Raw genomic sequence first — 18146 nt, 5'->3', positions numbered from 1 at the left:
AAAATAGTTACATGTGCTCATTTCACACTCCATTAATGTTTTACTCTTCTTTGTATTCTTCCTTCAATGATTCAAACGGAATTCATCATTCTTTCCTACTATGCCAATTTGTTTTCTACTCATAATGTGAATGAAATTTTTAAGTACTCATCGAAGTCTTAAGAAAAATGTTTCCTTTACTTGATAAGAAGAATTCTTTTAAAATGTTTTAATCTACAACAATCTCTCATTGAAAGCATTAGACAATTTCAATTTCAATTTAAAGAATGAGATTTATTATTCTTCTTTCGTGTCTATTCTTTCTTTTTCACTAGTTATAAATAGAAAAAAATTCTTTTAACAATATTTTGTTAATAATTTTTTGATAATATATATGTGATAACTTATAATTGATTCGTTTTAAATATTTTTTAAATATAAATTTAAATAAATCAATAAAATGATGATATTAAAAAATTGTTAAGAAAAGTAGTTAAAATATCAGCTTCCTTATAAATATGTTTAAGCTGTTAGAGAAAAAACTATTTTATAATTGAAGGAATGGCGGAACATGAATACCAAAAGTTAACCAATGGCAAGAAAAGAGCATCCTAAGCAAAGGTCGAACTCCGTAGAATAAATTTTAAATGGGCCCACATGATTTTAATGAGTACCACACATTTTAAAAAAAATTAATATTCTTAATTTTTTTACATTTATGTGATATTACTAATTTAAAAAAAATACAAAAAATCAAAAGAATATAAAAATATGTCTTCGTAAAAAAATTTAGTTATCATCATTTTTACTTCAATCAATCTTAGATAATGTAAAATATAATCCTTTGATTAATTATAATTTGAATAGTTAATTATAAATGATAAGTCTAGACAATTAACTAATAAATCGTCTAGTTATATATAAAATCAAATGAGTTTTTTAGTAACTGTATTGCCGTTACTGTATTGCCGTCGAAGCGTGAGTAACTGTATTGCCGTCGAAGAGTGTGTTCTGAGAGTGAGTTTTTTAGTGCACTCTTGTGTGTTATTTTCAATATTAAAAATGTTTATTATACAAACTCACCCTCATCGTAACACCTAGCGTCAATCGCCGGCTTCCAGATTTGTTTTCTTCTCGTCGTAATCATTCGTTAATTCTTTCTTTCTTTTTCTGTTTCATCAATTCATTGCCAAATTTTCTTCCAAAGTCAAAGAAAAATGCCTGAAAAATTTTCATTTCATGCTCGCAAACCACACATCCGCACATGGCTAATTCATGTCTCACTAACACTTCTCACTGTAACAGCAACATCGTCATCGTTATCATCATCGCACTGTGCCATGGCCGTCACGCCCTCCACCTCTCTCCTCTCCTTCCTCCAACGCCTCCAAAAAACCGCCTTCGAAGCCTTCGGCGGTACCGATTTCGATCCCAAGACCTACGTCGACGTGCCTCTTAGGTTCGCACTATCCGTTACCCAGGACGCGTTCCAGAAGCTTCCGCGTAACGCCAACGGCACCGTGGCGGCTGAAGATTTAAAGCGCTTTCTAGAAGCCTACTTCGGAGGTGCAGGGGACGATCTGGTGCACCTGACCCCACACGATTTCGTTCGCGAACCGGAGGGTTTCTTGCCCAAGGTCAAACACCCTCAGGTGCGGGCCTGGGCCTTGCAGGTCCATTGGCTTTGGAAAAACTTGACCCGGAAAGTATCCGATGCGGTGCATGCGCACCCGGACTTGCATACGCTGCTCCCTCTCCCCGGTTCCGTTGTCATTCCCGGTTCGCGTTTTCGCGAGGTTTATTACTGGGATTCTTACTGGGTTATTAGGTCCGTTTGTTTTTATTTTTTGTTTGTTCCTGCACTTAGTTATTACTACTGGGCCTGGGTCCGGCCTTGCTCACTGGGTTTTGTTTTTGGGCTTTAGGGGCCTGATCGCGAGTAAAATGCACGACACTGCTACTGCTATTGTGACCAACCTCATTTCCTTGATAGAACAATATGGATTTGTTCTTAATGGTGCTAGAGCATACTACACTAACAGGAGGTACTCTCTACATTACTTAAATTTTATTATTATTATTATTATTATTATTATTATTATTATTATTATTATTATTATTATTATTATATTAACTGAATTTTATTAATTGTTTCTTCTAAGCTGGGAATGTTAACGCGTCATAAATATTTGGTATTTATGGAGATGTGGCGGTTTTAGATCGTGCAATAATAATTTGTTGTATGGTAGTTATAGCTTAGATTTATAGACTGTACATGGATTTGTAGCATGAATGAAGACGTTAAGTATGCCTTATTAAATTTCTTTAGATGACAAAGATGTAGAGGTGTCTATATCTTTTTCTATTTATAGTTCCTTCATTTCATTGTATTGAAATGTAAGTTTCACCCTTAAAAATAGTACTTAATGACTTTTGTGTTTCCAATATAAATACTTTACTTTTCAATATAACAAACTTTCTATGTTTGTCTTCTCATCACGTATTTATGGACAATTGTACATAAAAATCTCTATAACTTACTGATAAATTTAACTCTAGTTATTGGCTTGTGTGTCGATTGCAAACTTCTATCATCACTTAGCAATTTACCGTGTTTAAAAAGGCGAGAAGTGTTGTCAATGTGAAATTAATGTCCCGGCGTATGAAATAGAATCATCTGTTTAGTATTTTACTAATTTCCTACTTACTTAATGAATAAAGTATAACACATTTTTCACATTTATAATATATTGTATGCCTTTATATTTTTCAACCACGCATTAGGAGGATTTAGAAGACGTGTATTACTACTCATGTCTCAGTTTGGACCTTTATTTTTCAAGTTTTGTTGTATGCTTATGATTTATCTACACACATTCTCTTACAACGTTAATAATTTTGATCCTTTCATTGAATTAGATGCCATTGTCACCTAAAAGATAATTTTTTTTTTCTAGTTTTATAATTTAAAAACAACTTAACGAGTTGGTTTCGAACGGATACTGAGGCATGATTTTACTCGAGTCTTTTTTACCTTGATATCATGCCATTCTCATTCAAATCTGTAGATGGAGGAAAATGCTACTCTTGCTTATAGCTGGACCGCTCCTTTTGAAATAAAAGGAAGTCATTGTATAATTCTTACCCTCAAACTGAAAAAGTGACTATAAACTTTACTATGATATATTAGCCAGCCTCCCCTTTTGAGCGCTATGATTTATGAGATATACCGTACGACCGGTGACGTGGAATTGCTTAAAAGATCTCTACCTGCACTACTCAAAGAGTATGAATTTTGGAATTCAGGTATTAATTACGCTACAAGTTTTTGCCTCGATCACCATTGTCTGCGGTTGGGTAATATTTGTAGTGTACCTTCTAGTTTTTGGTAGGTTTACCTTTTGCTTCATCTTGTAGATATACATAAGGTGACCATTTTGGATGCTCAAGGTTGCACTCACACCTTAAATCGCTATAATGCAATGTGGGACAAACCCAGGCCAGAATCATCCATTAAGGTGTGTTTGGTTTGTTAATAACTGTGGTATTATTGAGATGGGACTTAAACTATAATTTTGGCTAATTCACGCCATAGGACCAGGTATTTGCTTCCAACTTCTCTAGTGTTTCAGAAAAACAGCAGTTTTACCGTGACCTGGCTTCAGCTGCTGAATCAGGATGGGATTTCAGCACTAGATGGATGAGGTAAGATTTTACATACAAGGGAAAAAAAATATATAAAAATCATCTGAATAAATGTCTAGATATTCATATGCTCATAAAGTAACTCACAATGTTCACTGGGAGCAAGCCTAAGCAACACACTTTCAACCAAATGTTTAGCTTGTTCAGAAAAACACACATCGACTTGGGTCTAACATGTTTCCTTGTTTAAGAGTCAGGAATACTTACAGTTCAGTACAATCTTGTTCCTATTAATGCAGAAACCCGCCTAATTTCACAACATTGGCTACAACTTCCGTAATACCTGTTGATTTAAATGCATTTGTACTCGGGGTAAGTCTTATACTAATATCTAAAAGAAGACCTGAAATCAGTGTCTCTCTGCAACCTTATCAATTCTGTGATGCCCATTGGTTCAGATGGAACTTAATATTGCCTTCTTTGCAAAAGTTGTTGGAGATAATGGCACTGCTGAACGGTTCCTGGAAAATGCTGATCTTAGAAAGAAGGCAATGGACTCTGTTTTCTGGAATGCAAACATGAAACAATGGCTTGACTACTGGCTCGAAAATACATGTGAGGTATTTCCTGGAACCACATGTATTAATCTACCAGTAGACGAGGGTTCTTCTGACTGTCCATTTGATACTTTTAGGAGGTTCATGTTTGGAAAAACGGGCGCCAGAATAAAAATGTATTTGCTTCCAATTTTGTTCCTTTGTGGATGAAACCGTTTTATTCAGGTATGTTTGATGTTTTAACATATCAAATTTACGAACGAGTAATGAGAAAATTTAAGCACGTAAGCAGTTCTCGCAATCATTGTGGTATCAGTTAAGTATTGGGTTCAATCCTTCTTGTAAATCATCAAGCTTGAACTTCATTCACACGAGGTTACCTTGAACACATTTATTCACGAAGAACTAGGAACTTAAGATCATTTTCGGAAGTGTAAACAATTACACCGTTATAGACTTCTATTTCATCAGTTATGCTCTCCAATTATAGGTTAATAAGTGGCCTTACTGGTGCCAAATGCCAAATCTTAAAGTAAGGTAGATTTCTAAGTGCTTACATTGAATAGTTGATCTCTAAACATGTGGCTAGGTTGCTAGATTGCTAAACATGTGATTTTACTAAATATTGCTAAAAGTCTGTTAATCAGTATGACAGTTTATTTTCATTGGTGTCATATGTTAATTTAAATAAGGATGGGATGGGATACTATTGTATGCACAACAAATTTCCACTTTCAAAACTGTTTTTGCTGAATATCAAACTTTAGCACCACCAGGCAATGGCTAAATTGTTTTGAACTTGGGTGATATTATCACTATGATGAGTTTACCTATGTGAAACATAGAAGAAAAAACATTTTCCTGCATTTTAAGTTGATTACTAAATATGTTTTTATGTTTATCAAGACACTTCACTTGTGGCTAGTGTCGTTGAAAGTCTCAAAACTTCCGACCTTGTCCGTGCCGCTGGAGTTGCAACTTCTTTGACTGATTCAGGACAACAGTGGTAAGTAATATAAGCAGGGTGAGAGTGGGTAAGACAGGTAAAATGTTTCACTTATCAATGATCCTTACATGCTTGCAATAGGGACTTTCCAAATGGCTGGGCGCCGCTTCAACACATGCTAGTGGAAGGCCTTCTAAAATCTGGGTCGCAAGAAGCAAGGTCATTGGCTGAAGAAATTGCCATCAGATGGGTCACAACCAATTATATCGTTTACAAGAAAACGGGCTTAATGCATGAAAAGCTTGACGTGGAGCATTGTGGAGAATTTGGAGGTGGAGGCGAATACGTGCCCCAGGTATTACTATTTACAATTATGTTTTTGGTCTAGGGAAACGTTGTAGAAAATATAATCTGACTTGGTTGACTGGAAGAAATTTGACTAGTGACTTTTTCAGTATCTGACTGGGTTGTTTTGCAATGCAGACTGGTTTCGGCTGGTCAAATGGTGTTGTGTTGGCATTCTTGGAGGAGTTTGGATGGCCTGAAGATCGGAACATAGAATGCTGACGTGCTCAGAAATTGAAAGGTGGGCAAAAAATTATGCTGCAATAATTTACTTGTACGAGATATTTGCATGAGCGGGTGATGAAAACTGGGTGAATAAATTCGTGAATAATTTTTTTAATATAAAACTATATATTAGCTTTAAATTTTGTCAGTTTGGTTCAATTTTTTAATATAAAAGTAGTTAACCAAAATTATAAACAACTATAATTACAAGATTGTATTGGGCTTGATATCGTGTTACAGCAATAAGGCTAGGCTTTTGTTTCCTGCAACCCATCATTAATTTTAGTTCCTTTCCTGCCCTTGTTTCTTTTATTTGAATAATATAACGATGGGACAATATTAGTAAAATTATTTTCCAATAGAATATTCCAGAATTATTTCCTGCCATTGTTTCTTTTATCGAAGGTATTTTTGTAAAATAAATATATATGGTGTGGGAAGGTAAGAAAGGGTTGCACAAACATGGGCCTATTCTCAGAACTCATGGGCTTGGCATTTTACTTAACAGATCCGAAGTCACAACACTGAATTTAAAAGCAACGAAGGAATCAAACTTGAAAAGGTTCGAGAGTCTCTTCTTCCATCTATTTGCAAATTCATTAATCTTTGACGATAAAAACGCTCTGGTGATACTATATTTACAAAACACAAATATGGTGTGTGTGATGTAGTGTTATTTAATATTTTTAGTAGTAGTTGTCAGGATTGAGGTGGTAATTTATATTTTATTGAAAATATTTTGTATAGTTCTGGTTTTTTATTTCTCTGTGGGTGCTACGAAATACACTTTGAATCTGCAGGAACCAACTTAATTGGTTAATGTATAGTGTGACCCCACTTTTGCACTAATTTGATTTGATTTTTTCAATCGAAGATACAACGTGTACCACATCCAAGAAATGAAATCTTCAATAAGGTCATTTTTGTTACATAAAAGTGGTTAATTTTAATGTCATTTGCGTTTCTGGCATGTGTCACCAACCATTCTCCCTTTCCTTTTACTTTTTTGGCATATGTTTGTGGAGATTTGCCCAACCTTAACTCACCAATCAACAAATGTCAGCTATTATTCGGTAATCAATCAAGGAATAGATTATAGATTAAACAAACTCGGTGGATGGATGATTAGCATCACTAAATCATTTTATGGTTTGATTAAGAAATTTCATAAACTTATTCCTAAAACCAAGGATGGGGGTCCTCCAAGATTCGACTCAAAACCCATGAAAGAGTGGCAATCATTGAAGAATTCTTGCATTCAAATGACTCCACTCAATAATTAAAACAAGCCAAATTAATGTGTTGTTTATGGGGTCTTTTATTATTATACATTTAGCCACCCTAGAATGAATGAGTGAGTGGAAAGTAATTGCTCCAAATACTACAATTTAATATGTGATTTAGTTAATGGATTTTGCTTCTCCGGACTCGAGTCCCACAATTGATTGGTCAAACCAAGATGGCTACGAATCACTAATCACCCAAAGAGTAGTGCATAATGTGATTCATGATTGTGGCATATTAAATAATGCACATCAAATCTAGGGTTTGATAGCATGGCTTGTGTTTATATGAGGAGACAAATCCAAGAGAAAGCCACTTTTAGCCACAACTAAACAACTTCTAACCGAGGTTTTAAATTTTAATCGTTTTTTAACTATCATAAACATGTACTTTTGTCACACCATTTTTTTACCCATTACCTCTAAAAATAATTTCATCTTTTTTATGATAATTAATTCTTGATATATATTACATGCGTAGCCCAGATCATATCACATTCTATATGGTAATGGGTCCTTTTAGATCACAATTATTTTATGATCACACATTGTATCAGCCGGTTTTATGTGTTCATTGCACACAATGATGATAGCCTAACGTTAAATGCATGCTTTCGTGTTGCTCAAATTTATATCCATAGTCAAATCAGTCTGCAAAACAATTCATATTTTAAGTGAGTCTACTATGTTTCGTGTTACATATGAACTCGATATATTAAATAGATTTTTAACTCTATTTTCTATTACTTTTTTTTTTCTTTCTATTCTATCAATCATTTCAAAATATTAGATCCACAACTCCCAAGTTAGGTAATACTAGTAAAAAATTCATGGATAGAAGTGGAAGAAAAGTTTGCAATTACTCGTGAATTAAACACATACTCTCTCTCTCACACATACATTGACTCCATAAACTAATAATTTTGGTGTTAAAACATAGTGATCACCATTTAAATTAATTTTTATGCAATAACTTTTCTAATTATAGTAATTAAAAGATGAAACTTTTACAACAAAAATTTTGCTAAAGTGGACACTCACTATAGATTAGTACGTACGTTTATGTCTCATTTCAAACTAATATGGTGCATAATCTATTTACAAAAGATTGCTTCTTTTAAAAATAACTAGACTTCATCTCAAATTTAATTTATTTATAAATTAGATTTTAGAATAATTTATAATTATTAATAATAAATAACTAAAATTTAGAGATCAAATTAAAATTAATTATAATTTTTTTATTGTAAAAACAATTTAAAATATCAATAATTTTTAATTTGTAAAATTGTATTTAACTTGTCACTATAATGATTACATTTTTTTTATCTTTAAATTGAGTTATTCTTTTGTGATTTTTTTGTAAGTGTGAGTTTTTTTCAACCTTACTAAGATTTATATTAATAAGATTAATATCCCTTAAAAACATTTTGAAATATATTATCAAAATTTTCACATTCTAATACATTACAACTGCAAAATTTATATATTTTTTAATTGCTGACCACCTTGAACATCTTTATTTGAGAAATCATATATATATATATATATATATATATATATATATATATATATATATATATATATATATATATCATTGTATGTATATATATATATATAAGTCATAAGATTGAGATTTAAATGTTATAAAACTTCCCAAGTGTTTTATACTGGCGTAACATAAAAAAAATAAAATAAAACCTTATATGACGTAAATAAAAAATTATTCTTTTAACTTGAAATTATGAGAATATATATTATAAAGTCTGTATATTTGAATAATTTTCTCATAAAAATCCTTTAGATTATAATATAATGGAATGAAACCACAAAAAATAGAGAGATGTTAATCTACTTTCACACCTTACATTAAATAATTTATATACATATTATGTATTAGAGGAAAAAGAAAAAAATGAGTACAATAAAAAGTTGTCTAATTATTTTATTCTAATAAAAAAATATTATACTTTTAGTTTCTATAAAATAATCCTTAGGAAAAAAAAGGAAGCAGGGTTGTAATATAAATTATTTGACGTACTTACTTAGATTCCTTGCATTTACTATATTTTATTTTATTAATCAACCGACAACACCCATTACTCACTTCCTTTGCTAGTTTGTTCTTTCTTCTTCTCTAAATACATCCTTGCTTTTATATATTTTATAAATAAGAGTAAAAACTGATTTCAAGTATAAAATATGTAGTGAATTTTATCATCAAATATTATTAGATGATAAAAATACACAAATTCACGAAATATAATGATAATTCATACTCACAAATATTTATTATTTGTAAATAAGAAATAACGAATAATAAATATTTTAATATTTATTTATAAATATATTGAAGATAAAAATCACACTATTCATACTCACAAATATTTATTATTATAAAAAAGCAAGGGTTAAATATGTTTTTAGTCTCTGTACTTTGGGACGATTTTGGTTTTAGTCCCTCTTTCAAACTATAGTACAATTTAGTCCTTCAATTTTAGAAAACTCTGATTTTAGTCCTTTTTACCAAATTTTTTTAACTTTGTTTGTTGTTTCAAACGCGTTTCTCAATTAACATTAAAGCCAAAAATGTGTCAAACAGTGTAAACAATCTAAATGCTATAATGTAATGTGTTTGAAACAACAAATAAAGTTAAAAAAAAATTGGTAAAAAGGACTAAAACCAGAGTTTTCTAAAATTGAAGGACTAAATTGTACTATAGTTTGAAAGAGGGACTAAAACCAAAATCACACCAAAGTATAGGAACTAAAAACTTATTTAACCCAAAAAAACAAATAAAAAAATAGATAAAAAAAAATTATTACCACTCAAGTAAGGGAAAAATATATCCGTACTCAATTCAATTAATTGTCATCTTAACTACCACACTTTATTATCTCTATCTCTTTTAATATGAATATTAGTTTATCTTTTTAGGCATGTCTTAAAGCATTATAGAAAAAGTAACTTCAAAAAATTAAAATCACTGAGATTTGGAAAAGAAAAATTAAAAATATCTTATATAACTAGTATTGTAATGGACTAAAATAAAGAAAATATTTACTTTTTTAAAGAGTTGTCAAAACGGGTAATCCGGCTTAACCCAGCCCGGTTCACCACAGGTTGGTCACTTAGTGAGCTAACTCAACCCGACTTGTTTATTAGCGAGTCAGAAAAACTCGAACCCGACTCGACCCACTATGGGTTGGTGGATAAACGGGTTGGTTTACTAGCCCACTTAATTACATTTTTTTAAAATAAAAGAATTACAAAATTTCTATAGTTTAAACCTAAACAAATTTTACTCCCAAGTTTTATTTCCAAATGGATGTTTAATTATTTTTTAAAATAGAGAACCTAAATAATTTTTTCAAGCAATAAAAAATAATAAATATTTTTTTTATAAAATTAAAATTAAATTTTAATAAAATAAATTTAGGTAGGTGAGTTGGTGGGTCAACTCGGCCCACCATAAGTTCAATCCGCATGAACAGGATTTAAATGAACCAGATTAAAATCTGACCCGCATAAAAATAAATACAATTTTTTCAAACTCAATTCAACTCAAACCCATAACGAACCAAATTGACTTACATAGTGTGAGGATTCTATTTTTTACTGTCATTTGATAAACTTTAAGATTATATGAGTTTTTGTATGATGTAAAAAATTGCATTGATTGAAGAAAAAATGGATTCCTGTGTGAAAGAGAAGCAATGAATGATGGTGTAAAAAGGTGAGTGCATTGATTTAACATGCATTGTGGACGTTAATTATGAAAAAGTCAATGGGATCCCATCTCTCTCTTCACACACATATCATCATTCACGATGTGAGAGAGAAAGATGCCCCTAGATAAGGGTGAGCTTTAAGAACATAGATTTTTTTATAGAAAGAATATGAATATTAGAGTAAATAAATAAATATGCAAGATTAATAAAAAAATGTTGAAACATTATATTTAATCACATTCACAATAATTTTTTATATTATTTTTTCCTTATACTATTTATCAAATTGTATTATTTTAAAGTATATAAAATATGAATTTAGGAAAAGATTGACTATGCAATATCTTAACTCTCACCGTCAGTAGAAAAAAATGTCGTAATGAGAAAAAAATTATAAAAAAATTAAATACTCTAACAACATTAACTATCATTTGTTATTCAAAATAAAATAATAAATATTTTAAAATATGTACAAAATTGATAGATAAATAATATCATGTAATTTTTAGTGAATTATTTATGATGAGAAATCCTTTTATAGTTATGATAAGTCTTCATGGTAATAAGTGTAATAAAGATAAAAGGTTTAAGGAAAAATACAACTTACCAAGAATACTTCGCAACAAATTGTATTAACTAGGAAGTAAGGAGGAACACAAGAAACAAAAGAATTAACTCTAGGTCGGATGACTTTTATTAGTCTATGGCTTAGTCTATATATTCTGTTGGTAAATGAGAGAGAAGAGGGAATTGGAATTATGTTTTGCTTTCTCTCTAGATTTTTTTCGGTTGAATCGGTTGTTTTTCCTTACATCATCGCTTTGTGCACATGTGGGAATGACTCCTAGTATTTTCTTGTTTTTGTGAGCATAATGGTGCTTTCATCGTTATGGCAGAAAATACTCGTCTCAGAAAACTCATTGCTAATGTCAGGCGAATCCTAAAAGTAATTAAGACACGGGATCGAGAACATACCACCAAATTTGAGACCATGGAGTCTGCAATTGATACTTTCCTGCAACATAAAGCCGCAAACCCTTTCCAACTGTTTCAAGTGCATAATGTCAAGTTGGATTTTTTGCGTTTTGATGGATCTTCAAGGCAAAACAATTTTTTTCATATTACAATATCCATAATGATCATCACTTAACTATTGTTACCATACATTTGGAGATGTGGTTTCTTGGTATCAAATTATGACTCGTCATGATTCATTTCATTCCCAGAGTGCATTTACTCAAGCGTTAGAATTGGATTTTAGTCCTTCTCCTTATGAGTGTTTCAGGTCCTGTCTGTTTAAATTAACATAAACAACTTATGTTCATGAATATCATGTTCAATTCACTGCTTTGACTAATCGTGTGCAGGGTATCACCACTAAAGCTTTGTTAGATGTTTTATCAGAGGTTTAAAACTAGATATTCAAAGGATGTGATTGCTCAATCGTCTCAACCTTAATTCGCTTTGTTTTCTTGACCAAATTGTATGAAGAAAAGTACTTTTCCAAACCCAAACACTATCAACCCTATTTAGTAGCCAAAACACCAACCATAAACACCAGTCTATCTATAAACCAAACCATTAAATTCACTAATACACTCCTCTTTCCTAATCCTATTACAACTTTCTGCATTATCACACCTTCAAAAATACCAATATTAAGAAAATAAACCTCAATCGAGATGCAACTTAAGAGAGAAAAAGGTCTCTAATATATACATGTGGTATGATGAAAATTTTGATTAACGAATAGTACATAATAAACGAAAGTATTAAAATATACATAAAAATTTCATAAAACAGGGCATTTCTTCTATCTTAATAAGAAAAAGTTCTTTTAGTTTCATAATCTGTAGTATAAAGACACCAGTTAAGATTTGGTATAATTAAAAGTCTAACTATAGTTTTTATAAAACTCTTTTTATAACTTATTTTTCGCTTTATCTTTGCATACATGATCACTTTTTAAGTTTTATATAAAATATATAATTTATTGAATAATAAAGAGTGTACGGGTATGACTTTGGTTCTTAAAAGATGGGTATAATGATAACCAGATTAGCCATGGTGACGAGTGGTGCCAAGAAATAAAAAGCACTATATCTCATCGGTGTCTTTCCCTGGCACACACATTAATTCACCCAAAAGTTCATCCCAAACACTTCCTCATCACACAATTAATTAATTAAAATATTTAACAGTTTGATTGATTGATTAATGATAAAACAATGTTGTAAAATATAATTATCAACTATTGAATCTTAATTAAATTATTATCAATCAAAAAATTATTTTAAAATATATATAAATATAGGTCTGAAATAAAAATAAGAATAATTACATAAAACAAATGATTATGAGAATTTAGAATAAAAAATAGTTGTAAACCCTTAGAAATTTTTCTATATATTAAACTCTGAACTCGAACCTGAATTTGAAGCATATTATTATCGCTATTTTCACTCTGAACTTAGATTATTATTATTATTATTATTATTATTATTATAAAGTCACATTATATATAACATTTAGATTAAGAGAAAATAAGGTATACTTTATTTTATTGTATATAATACATGCGTGAAAAATGTGTAGTCTGTAGTACCTTGTGTTTCTTTTTTCTTTTTTTTCTTCCAATATTTTCCCCTTCTCGATTCCCTCTTTCTGTAGTCTACTTTCAACTGTGAGTAATAAATAAACAAATAAATAAATATAAATATATATATATATATATATATATATATATATATATATATATATATATATTCTTTTTCATTTGTGCTGTATACCCTTTAACCAATCTGTTTGTGACAGTATCAGTATCACGCTCACGCCTCTTTTCCTTTCCTCTTTATCATTCCTCTCTCACTTTTCTTTCTTTTTATTTTTCTTACCACGTACACCAAACCTGTGTGATTTCTCTCTCTCTCTCACAGTTTCATTGACATTAATGTAGAGCTGTATATTGCAGTAAGAGCATCTGCAAAATCTGACAGTGAAAAAGAGTAACACCTTTTTTTACAGTACAGCCCAAAGTCAAGTCGTGAACTCTTCCTTTTTCTCTGTGATCAGAGCCACAACCAGAATCATAAGAAGAATCACACAACAATTTTATTTAATTTCCCGAATATTATACTCCTATATCACTCTCAAAACTCATCGGTCGCTCAGTTAAGACAAGAGTAACGTCTACTCAAACATTCACTCCAACGCTTCATATATTTCATTTCTCAATATTAAACATGATCGACACACTTAGATACCTTCTCGGCTCCGCCGGTCCAAGCGGCTTCGGCTCCAAATCCACCGCCGAACAAGTCACGGAAAACCGCGCCGATCTCCGCTGTCTCACCGCCATCATCACCGGTAAATTATTTCCACAACTACTTATAATCATTAATATATTCTCGTAAGTATTTATGAAAATTATGTACGATGTTATTATCAGGTGCTACGTCTGGAATCGGAGCTGAAACGGCGCGTGTGTTAGCGAAACGTGGAGTTAGGCTGATTCTGCCGGCGCGTAGCGTGAAAGCTGCTGAAGACGCAAAAGCGCGTATAGTATCAGAGTGTCCTGATTCTGAGATCATTGTTATGGCTCTTGATCTAAGTTCTCTCAATTCGGTTAGAAGCTTCGTAAATCAGTTCCACACTCTCGGTTTGCCTCTCCATCTTCTCATGTATGTGAAACAATAATCGTATCATGCTTCAATTATTTTATTTCCATTTTTATCTAACCTCAAAAGAAAGAAAAAAAAATCGAGATCATTACCAGGATTCTCATCCGTGAATTTTGATGAATATTAGAAACAACGCCGGAAAGTTTGCGCATGAACACGCTGTATCGGAAGACGGAGTTGAAATGACCTTCGCCACTAATTACCTAGGTGAGAAATTAACTAAATTAACGATTAATTAAAGTAAAAAGCACTCGTGTGATTAATTAAGAAATAATTAATTGCAATAATGTAAGATTAGATAATTAATGAGTGGAGGAAATGCTTTTGTTAGGTCATTTTTTGTTGACAAAGTTGTTGGTGAAGACGATGGCTGAAACGGCGAAGGAGACGGGAGTGCAGGGTCGGATAGTGAACGTGTCGTCTAGCATCCACGGATGGTTTTCCGGCGATGCGGTTTCGTATCTGGCTCTTATAAGCCGTAACAAAAGGTGGCAATAACAACAACAACACGAGTGTGTTGTTGTGAGTTGTTACAATCATTTTTAGTTTCTTGCTAACAATACGGTGTTTTTTTGAAATTAAAAAAAAAAATAGTCAATCTAAGTTGAAATGATGTGAACGTGATGTATACGTGTTTGTGAAACACTGCGTGCATCTTTGGACTGAAATTTGTCTCGTGTCCCCCAGCCATTACGACGCCACACGTGCTTATGCTCTCTCCAAGCTCGCCAACGTTTTCCACACTAAGGAACTTGCACGTAGACTCCAGGTAACACACACTTGCTATGTTCATAATCATTCCGCATTTAATATATTAATTCACATGCAATGCAATATCTGTCTATGATCCTATCCATCTAAAAAAGTCACATTTGTTTGTTTCCCTACTCAGTAATCATGTTTTTCCCAGGAATTGGATTCGTTTAACCCCGTTCTTGCTTCTTGATTGGTTTATATCATATTTTATTTGTTTGACACAGTATAATATTAATAAATTAATTTATTTCTGCAGCAAACGGGGGCCAACGTGACTGTTAACTGTGTTCATCCTGGGATTGTGAGAACCAGACTCACTAGGGAGCGTGAAGGTTTACTCACAGGTTGGAACCAAACAAATAATCCAATCTTGCTTTGCTGTTTTTTTTTTTTCCCTTTTTCTTTTTTACACGGGTGATGGATTTAGCTTCTATTTTTTGTATGACGATGGTCATTGATTTTTGCATTTTCCCTTTCATGTTCTAAAATAAATTTGCAGATTTAGTGTTCTTTTTGGCTTCCAAGCTCCTAAAGACCATTCCTCAGGTAATTCAAAATAGTGTACGCGTGCGTCATGACTCATTATTGCCTATTGTCTCTGTCCTTCCTAACGAGATGTTTTTCTAATTTGAAAATTTAAATAAATAAGTAGTTTAATTCTTGAATACAAGTATCTTTTTTGTCATCGTCTTTAACTCTCTTATGCTGATTTCTTGCAACGCGAATAAAAATGTAGGCAGCTGCCACAACATGTTATGTGGCAACTCATCCGAGGCTGTCCGATGTCTCCGGCAAATACTTTGCTGACTGTAACGAAACCTCAACCTCAAAATTGGGATCCAACCTAGCGGAAGCCAGAAGGTTATGGGCCACTTCTGAATTCATGATTTCTAGGGGTCCAAAGGCTGCCTTTGACCTACTCAAGCATCTTGAATTTTGAAGTTTCTTGGACACTGCAACACACACACACGTAAGTCTGGAGAGAGAGCAACCCTAATACTGTTTTACTCTCTCTCGATAGAGTCAAGATAATGATAGGAAGGGTTAACTTTGCACATATGATCTTGATATATATCTAGGGTATAATATAATTAACTATGTCATGTATAATTATTTTTTACATTCTCTTAGGCTAAACAATAGGAAACTTGCTGGTTTTATTTTATTATTGGAAGGAAAAGTCTAAAATATATGATTGCTTGAGATGCTAGTTAGATTGGGTAGCCATGATGATACAATGATTATGGAGCTTGGGTTATGTTAAACTTGGATCTTAGCTAGATTAGAAATGAAAGTGCCAGGAAAACTCTAATTGTACATATATTGTTTATTTATTGCTTTGTTTCTGGGATGTAGCTGTACTTGTGTATCTGGGGATAATACAAAATTATACGAGAAAGTTCGATTGGAGTTATCATAAGTGGACAACAGAACTTGTAAATAGAAGAAAACAAGTAAATAAGAGAACGAGAACATGGGGTCGGGTTGCCCCATGTGGTGGTTGTTCTTCGAAGAGTATCTTTCTCTCATGGTATTTGCGTGGGACCTACTAACATGCTCCCCGTGGAAGCGAGAGCGTGCTTTTGAAGAAAAATAATTTTGCAACTACATTTTTTGTTAAACTATAATCATAGCAATCCATGGACGAGTGATTGGTCACTCGTGCTATTCAACAAATCAATTTAGACCGATAATATCATATTGTTTAAAAAGTCTTCACTAAACTACCCATTATCTGAAGATATGTTATTCATTTTATAAAAGTTTTGTATGAATTAGTGTAAAATTTAATAACAATGTACTCTCTATAAGCACTTGTAGTATTGTTATCATATAATCAGTTCTTTTCATATATGATAAATTTCTTGATTATTTCAACAATTAAAAGCTATATTTCAAGTTACTTTAATGATATATACAGTATTTCCTTTTTTCTTTTTTTTTATCATGTCATCCAATCCTAATCTTTTGCCTTTTTCTTTTTCATTTCTCTTTATTGTACCAACTTTTGGGTATTAAAATTGTGTGATACAAATTTAAAATTTAGAATGAAAATTCTTTAAGTATAAATTTGTAATGTTGATTTAAACAGGTTTTTTACTATCTCATATCATTGTTATATTTTACATACCTTTCAAAGATTTAGTCTTAATAATAAAATTGTTTGATTTGTATTATCATGTAGTAATGTAGGTTTGGTGATATTATGAAGAGGTTTGACAATGATGATAGATTAAAGTTTTATTGTTAAACAATGGAATAAATGCACGATCAGTTTACATTATGTAGAATATAGAATAGAATAAGAGACTTTATGATGATGTACTAGAAATAACAATCCTTGGAACTGCTAAGTCATCAACTCTTGGGTTTTATAATTCATATTTTGGAAGGTGGATTAAGTTAGGAGGTGGATCCGTGCCTTGGCCAAAATCTTCTTAGGAAACAAATCAAAATATAGAAAAAGTTGTATTAGGAATTCTAAACATATTGGCACGGGATTTTTTATTTTTTTTTTCGGGTGAGTGATCTTTATCACTTTATGAACTCATTATTATTTTATAACTTTTTAATTTTATTATTAGTTCGCGCGTCACTTCATAAATTATTATTATTATTATTTTCTTTTTATCCATCATACTTTTTATGATGCTTTAAATCAATTTTCTTTTTAAATTGTTTCATTTAATATTAGACTGCTTATTTTAATAAAATTATCCTTTAATGTTTTTATTTTAAAAAAAAATTGCTTAATGACAACGGGAACGGAACGAGTTTCGTTATTACTTAAAAAAAAAAATTATCTTATCCCTAAATCTAAATTCAATGAATATAAAATTGATATCCTATGTTCTCATCTCCACGAGTATACACTCCTACTTGTCTTTACCCATAAATGTTTTCTTATTATTTCAATATCAATTAATTAATTTTTATAAAATAATAAAAACTTCGGTAAAAAAAACATAATATTATTAAATATTTAATATCAAAATGA

The 18146-nt window shown here is 31.4% G+C and overlaps 2 protein-coding genes across 6 annotated transcripts; both read left to right on the top strand.

Moving 5' to 3' along the window:
• The first annotated feature begins 773 nt into the window (after nt 1-773).
• LOC106768815 (trehalase) lies at nt 774-6443 on the top strand. Of its 5 annotated transcripts, none has more exons than XM_014654158.2 (13): nt 774-996; nt 1285-1807; nt 1905-2024; nt 3170-3285; nt 3397-3497; nt 3575-3684; nt 3924-3996; nt 4083-4244; nt 4319-4406; nt 5088-5187; nt 5269-5482; nt 5611-5713; nt 6206-6443. In XM_014654158.2, exons 2-12 carry the CDS (start codon nt 1320-1322, stop codon nt 5692-5694), a joined length of 1656 nt encoding a protein of 551 aa, XP_014509644.1. In that variant the 5' UTR covers nt 774-996; nt 1285-1319; the 3' UTR covers nt 5695-5713; nt 6206-6443. The 5 variants fall into 5 exon arrangements, with proteins under 5 accessions (XP_014509644.1, XP_014509643.1, XP_022639996.1 ...); XM_014654157.2 differs by lacking the exon at nt 774-996 and adding an exon at nt 1015-1118; XM_022784275.1 differs by lacking the exon at nt 774-996 and adding an exon at nt 1041-1115.
• Nucleotides 6444-13510: 7067 nt separating this feature from the next.
• On the top strand, nt 13511-16499 carry LOC106766878 (short-chain dehydrogenase TIC 32, chloroplastic). The gene is made up of 8 exons (XM_014651655.2): nt 13511-14078; nt 14161-14392; nt 14520-14599; nt 14724-14880; nt 15080-15161; nt 15405-15492; nt 15648-15694; nt 15885-16499. Exons 1-8 carry the CDS (start codon nt 13955-13957, stop codon nt 16086-16088), a joined length of 1014 nt encoding a protein of 337 aa, XP_014507141.1. The 5' UTR covers nt 13511-13954; the 3' UTR covers nt 16089-16499.
• Nucleotides 16500-18146: the final 1647 nt, after the last annotated feature.

This window comes from Vigna radiata, chromosome 7, assembly GCF_000741045.1.
Source record: "Vigna radiata var. radiata cultivar VC1973A chromosome 7, Vradiata_ver6, whole genome shotgun sequence".
NCBI lineage: Eukaryota > Viridiplantae > Streptophyta > Magnoliopsida > Fabales > Fabaceae > Vigna > Vigna radiata.
This window is presented reverse-complemented; position numbering and strand designations above follow the sequence as displayed.

Bases quoted from the DNA above. Each gene is read 5' to 3' on its own strand.
- LOC106768815 (XM_014654155.2), top strand. From the start codon at position 1,197: ATGCCTGAAAAATTTTCATTTCATGCTCGCAAACCACACATCCGCACA. The intron at 2,025-3,169 runs GTACTCTCTACA...ATGATATATTAG, and splicing joins GCATACTACACTAACAGGAG to CCAGCCTCCCCTTTTGAGCG. The intron at 3,498-3,574 runs GTGTGTTTGGTT...TTCACGCCATAG, and splicing joins GGCCAGAATCATCCATTAAG to GACCAGGTATTTGCTTCCAA.
- LOC106766878 (XM_014651655.2), top strand. From the start codon at position 13,955: ATGATCGACACACTTAGATACCTTCTCGGCTCCGCCGGTCCAAGCGGC. The intron at 15,493-15,647 runs GTTGGAACCAAA...ATAAATTTGCAG, and splicing joins GCGTGAAGGTTTACTCACAG to ATTTAGTGTTCTTTTTGGCT. The intron at 15,695-15,884 runs GTAATTCAAAAT...ATAAAAATGTAG, and splicing joins TCCTAAAGACCATTCCTCAG to GCAGCTGCCACAACATGTTA.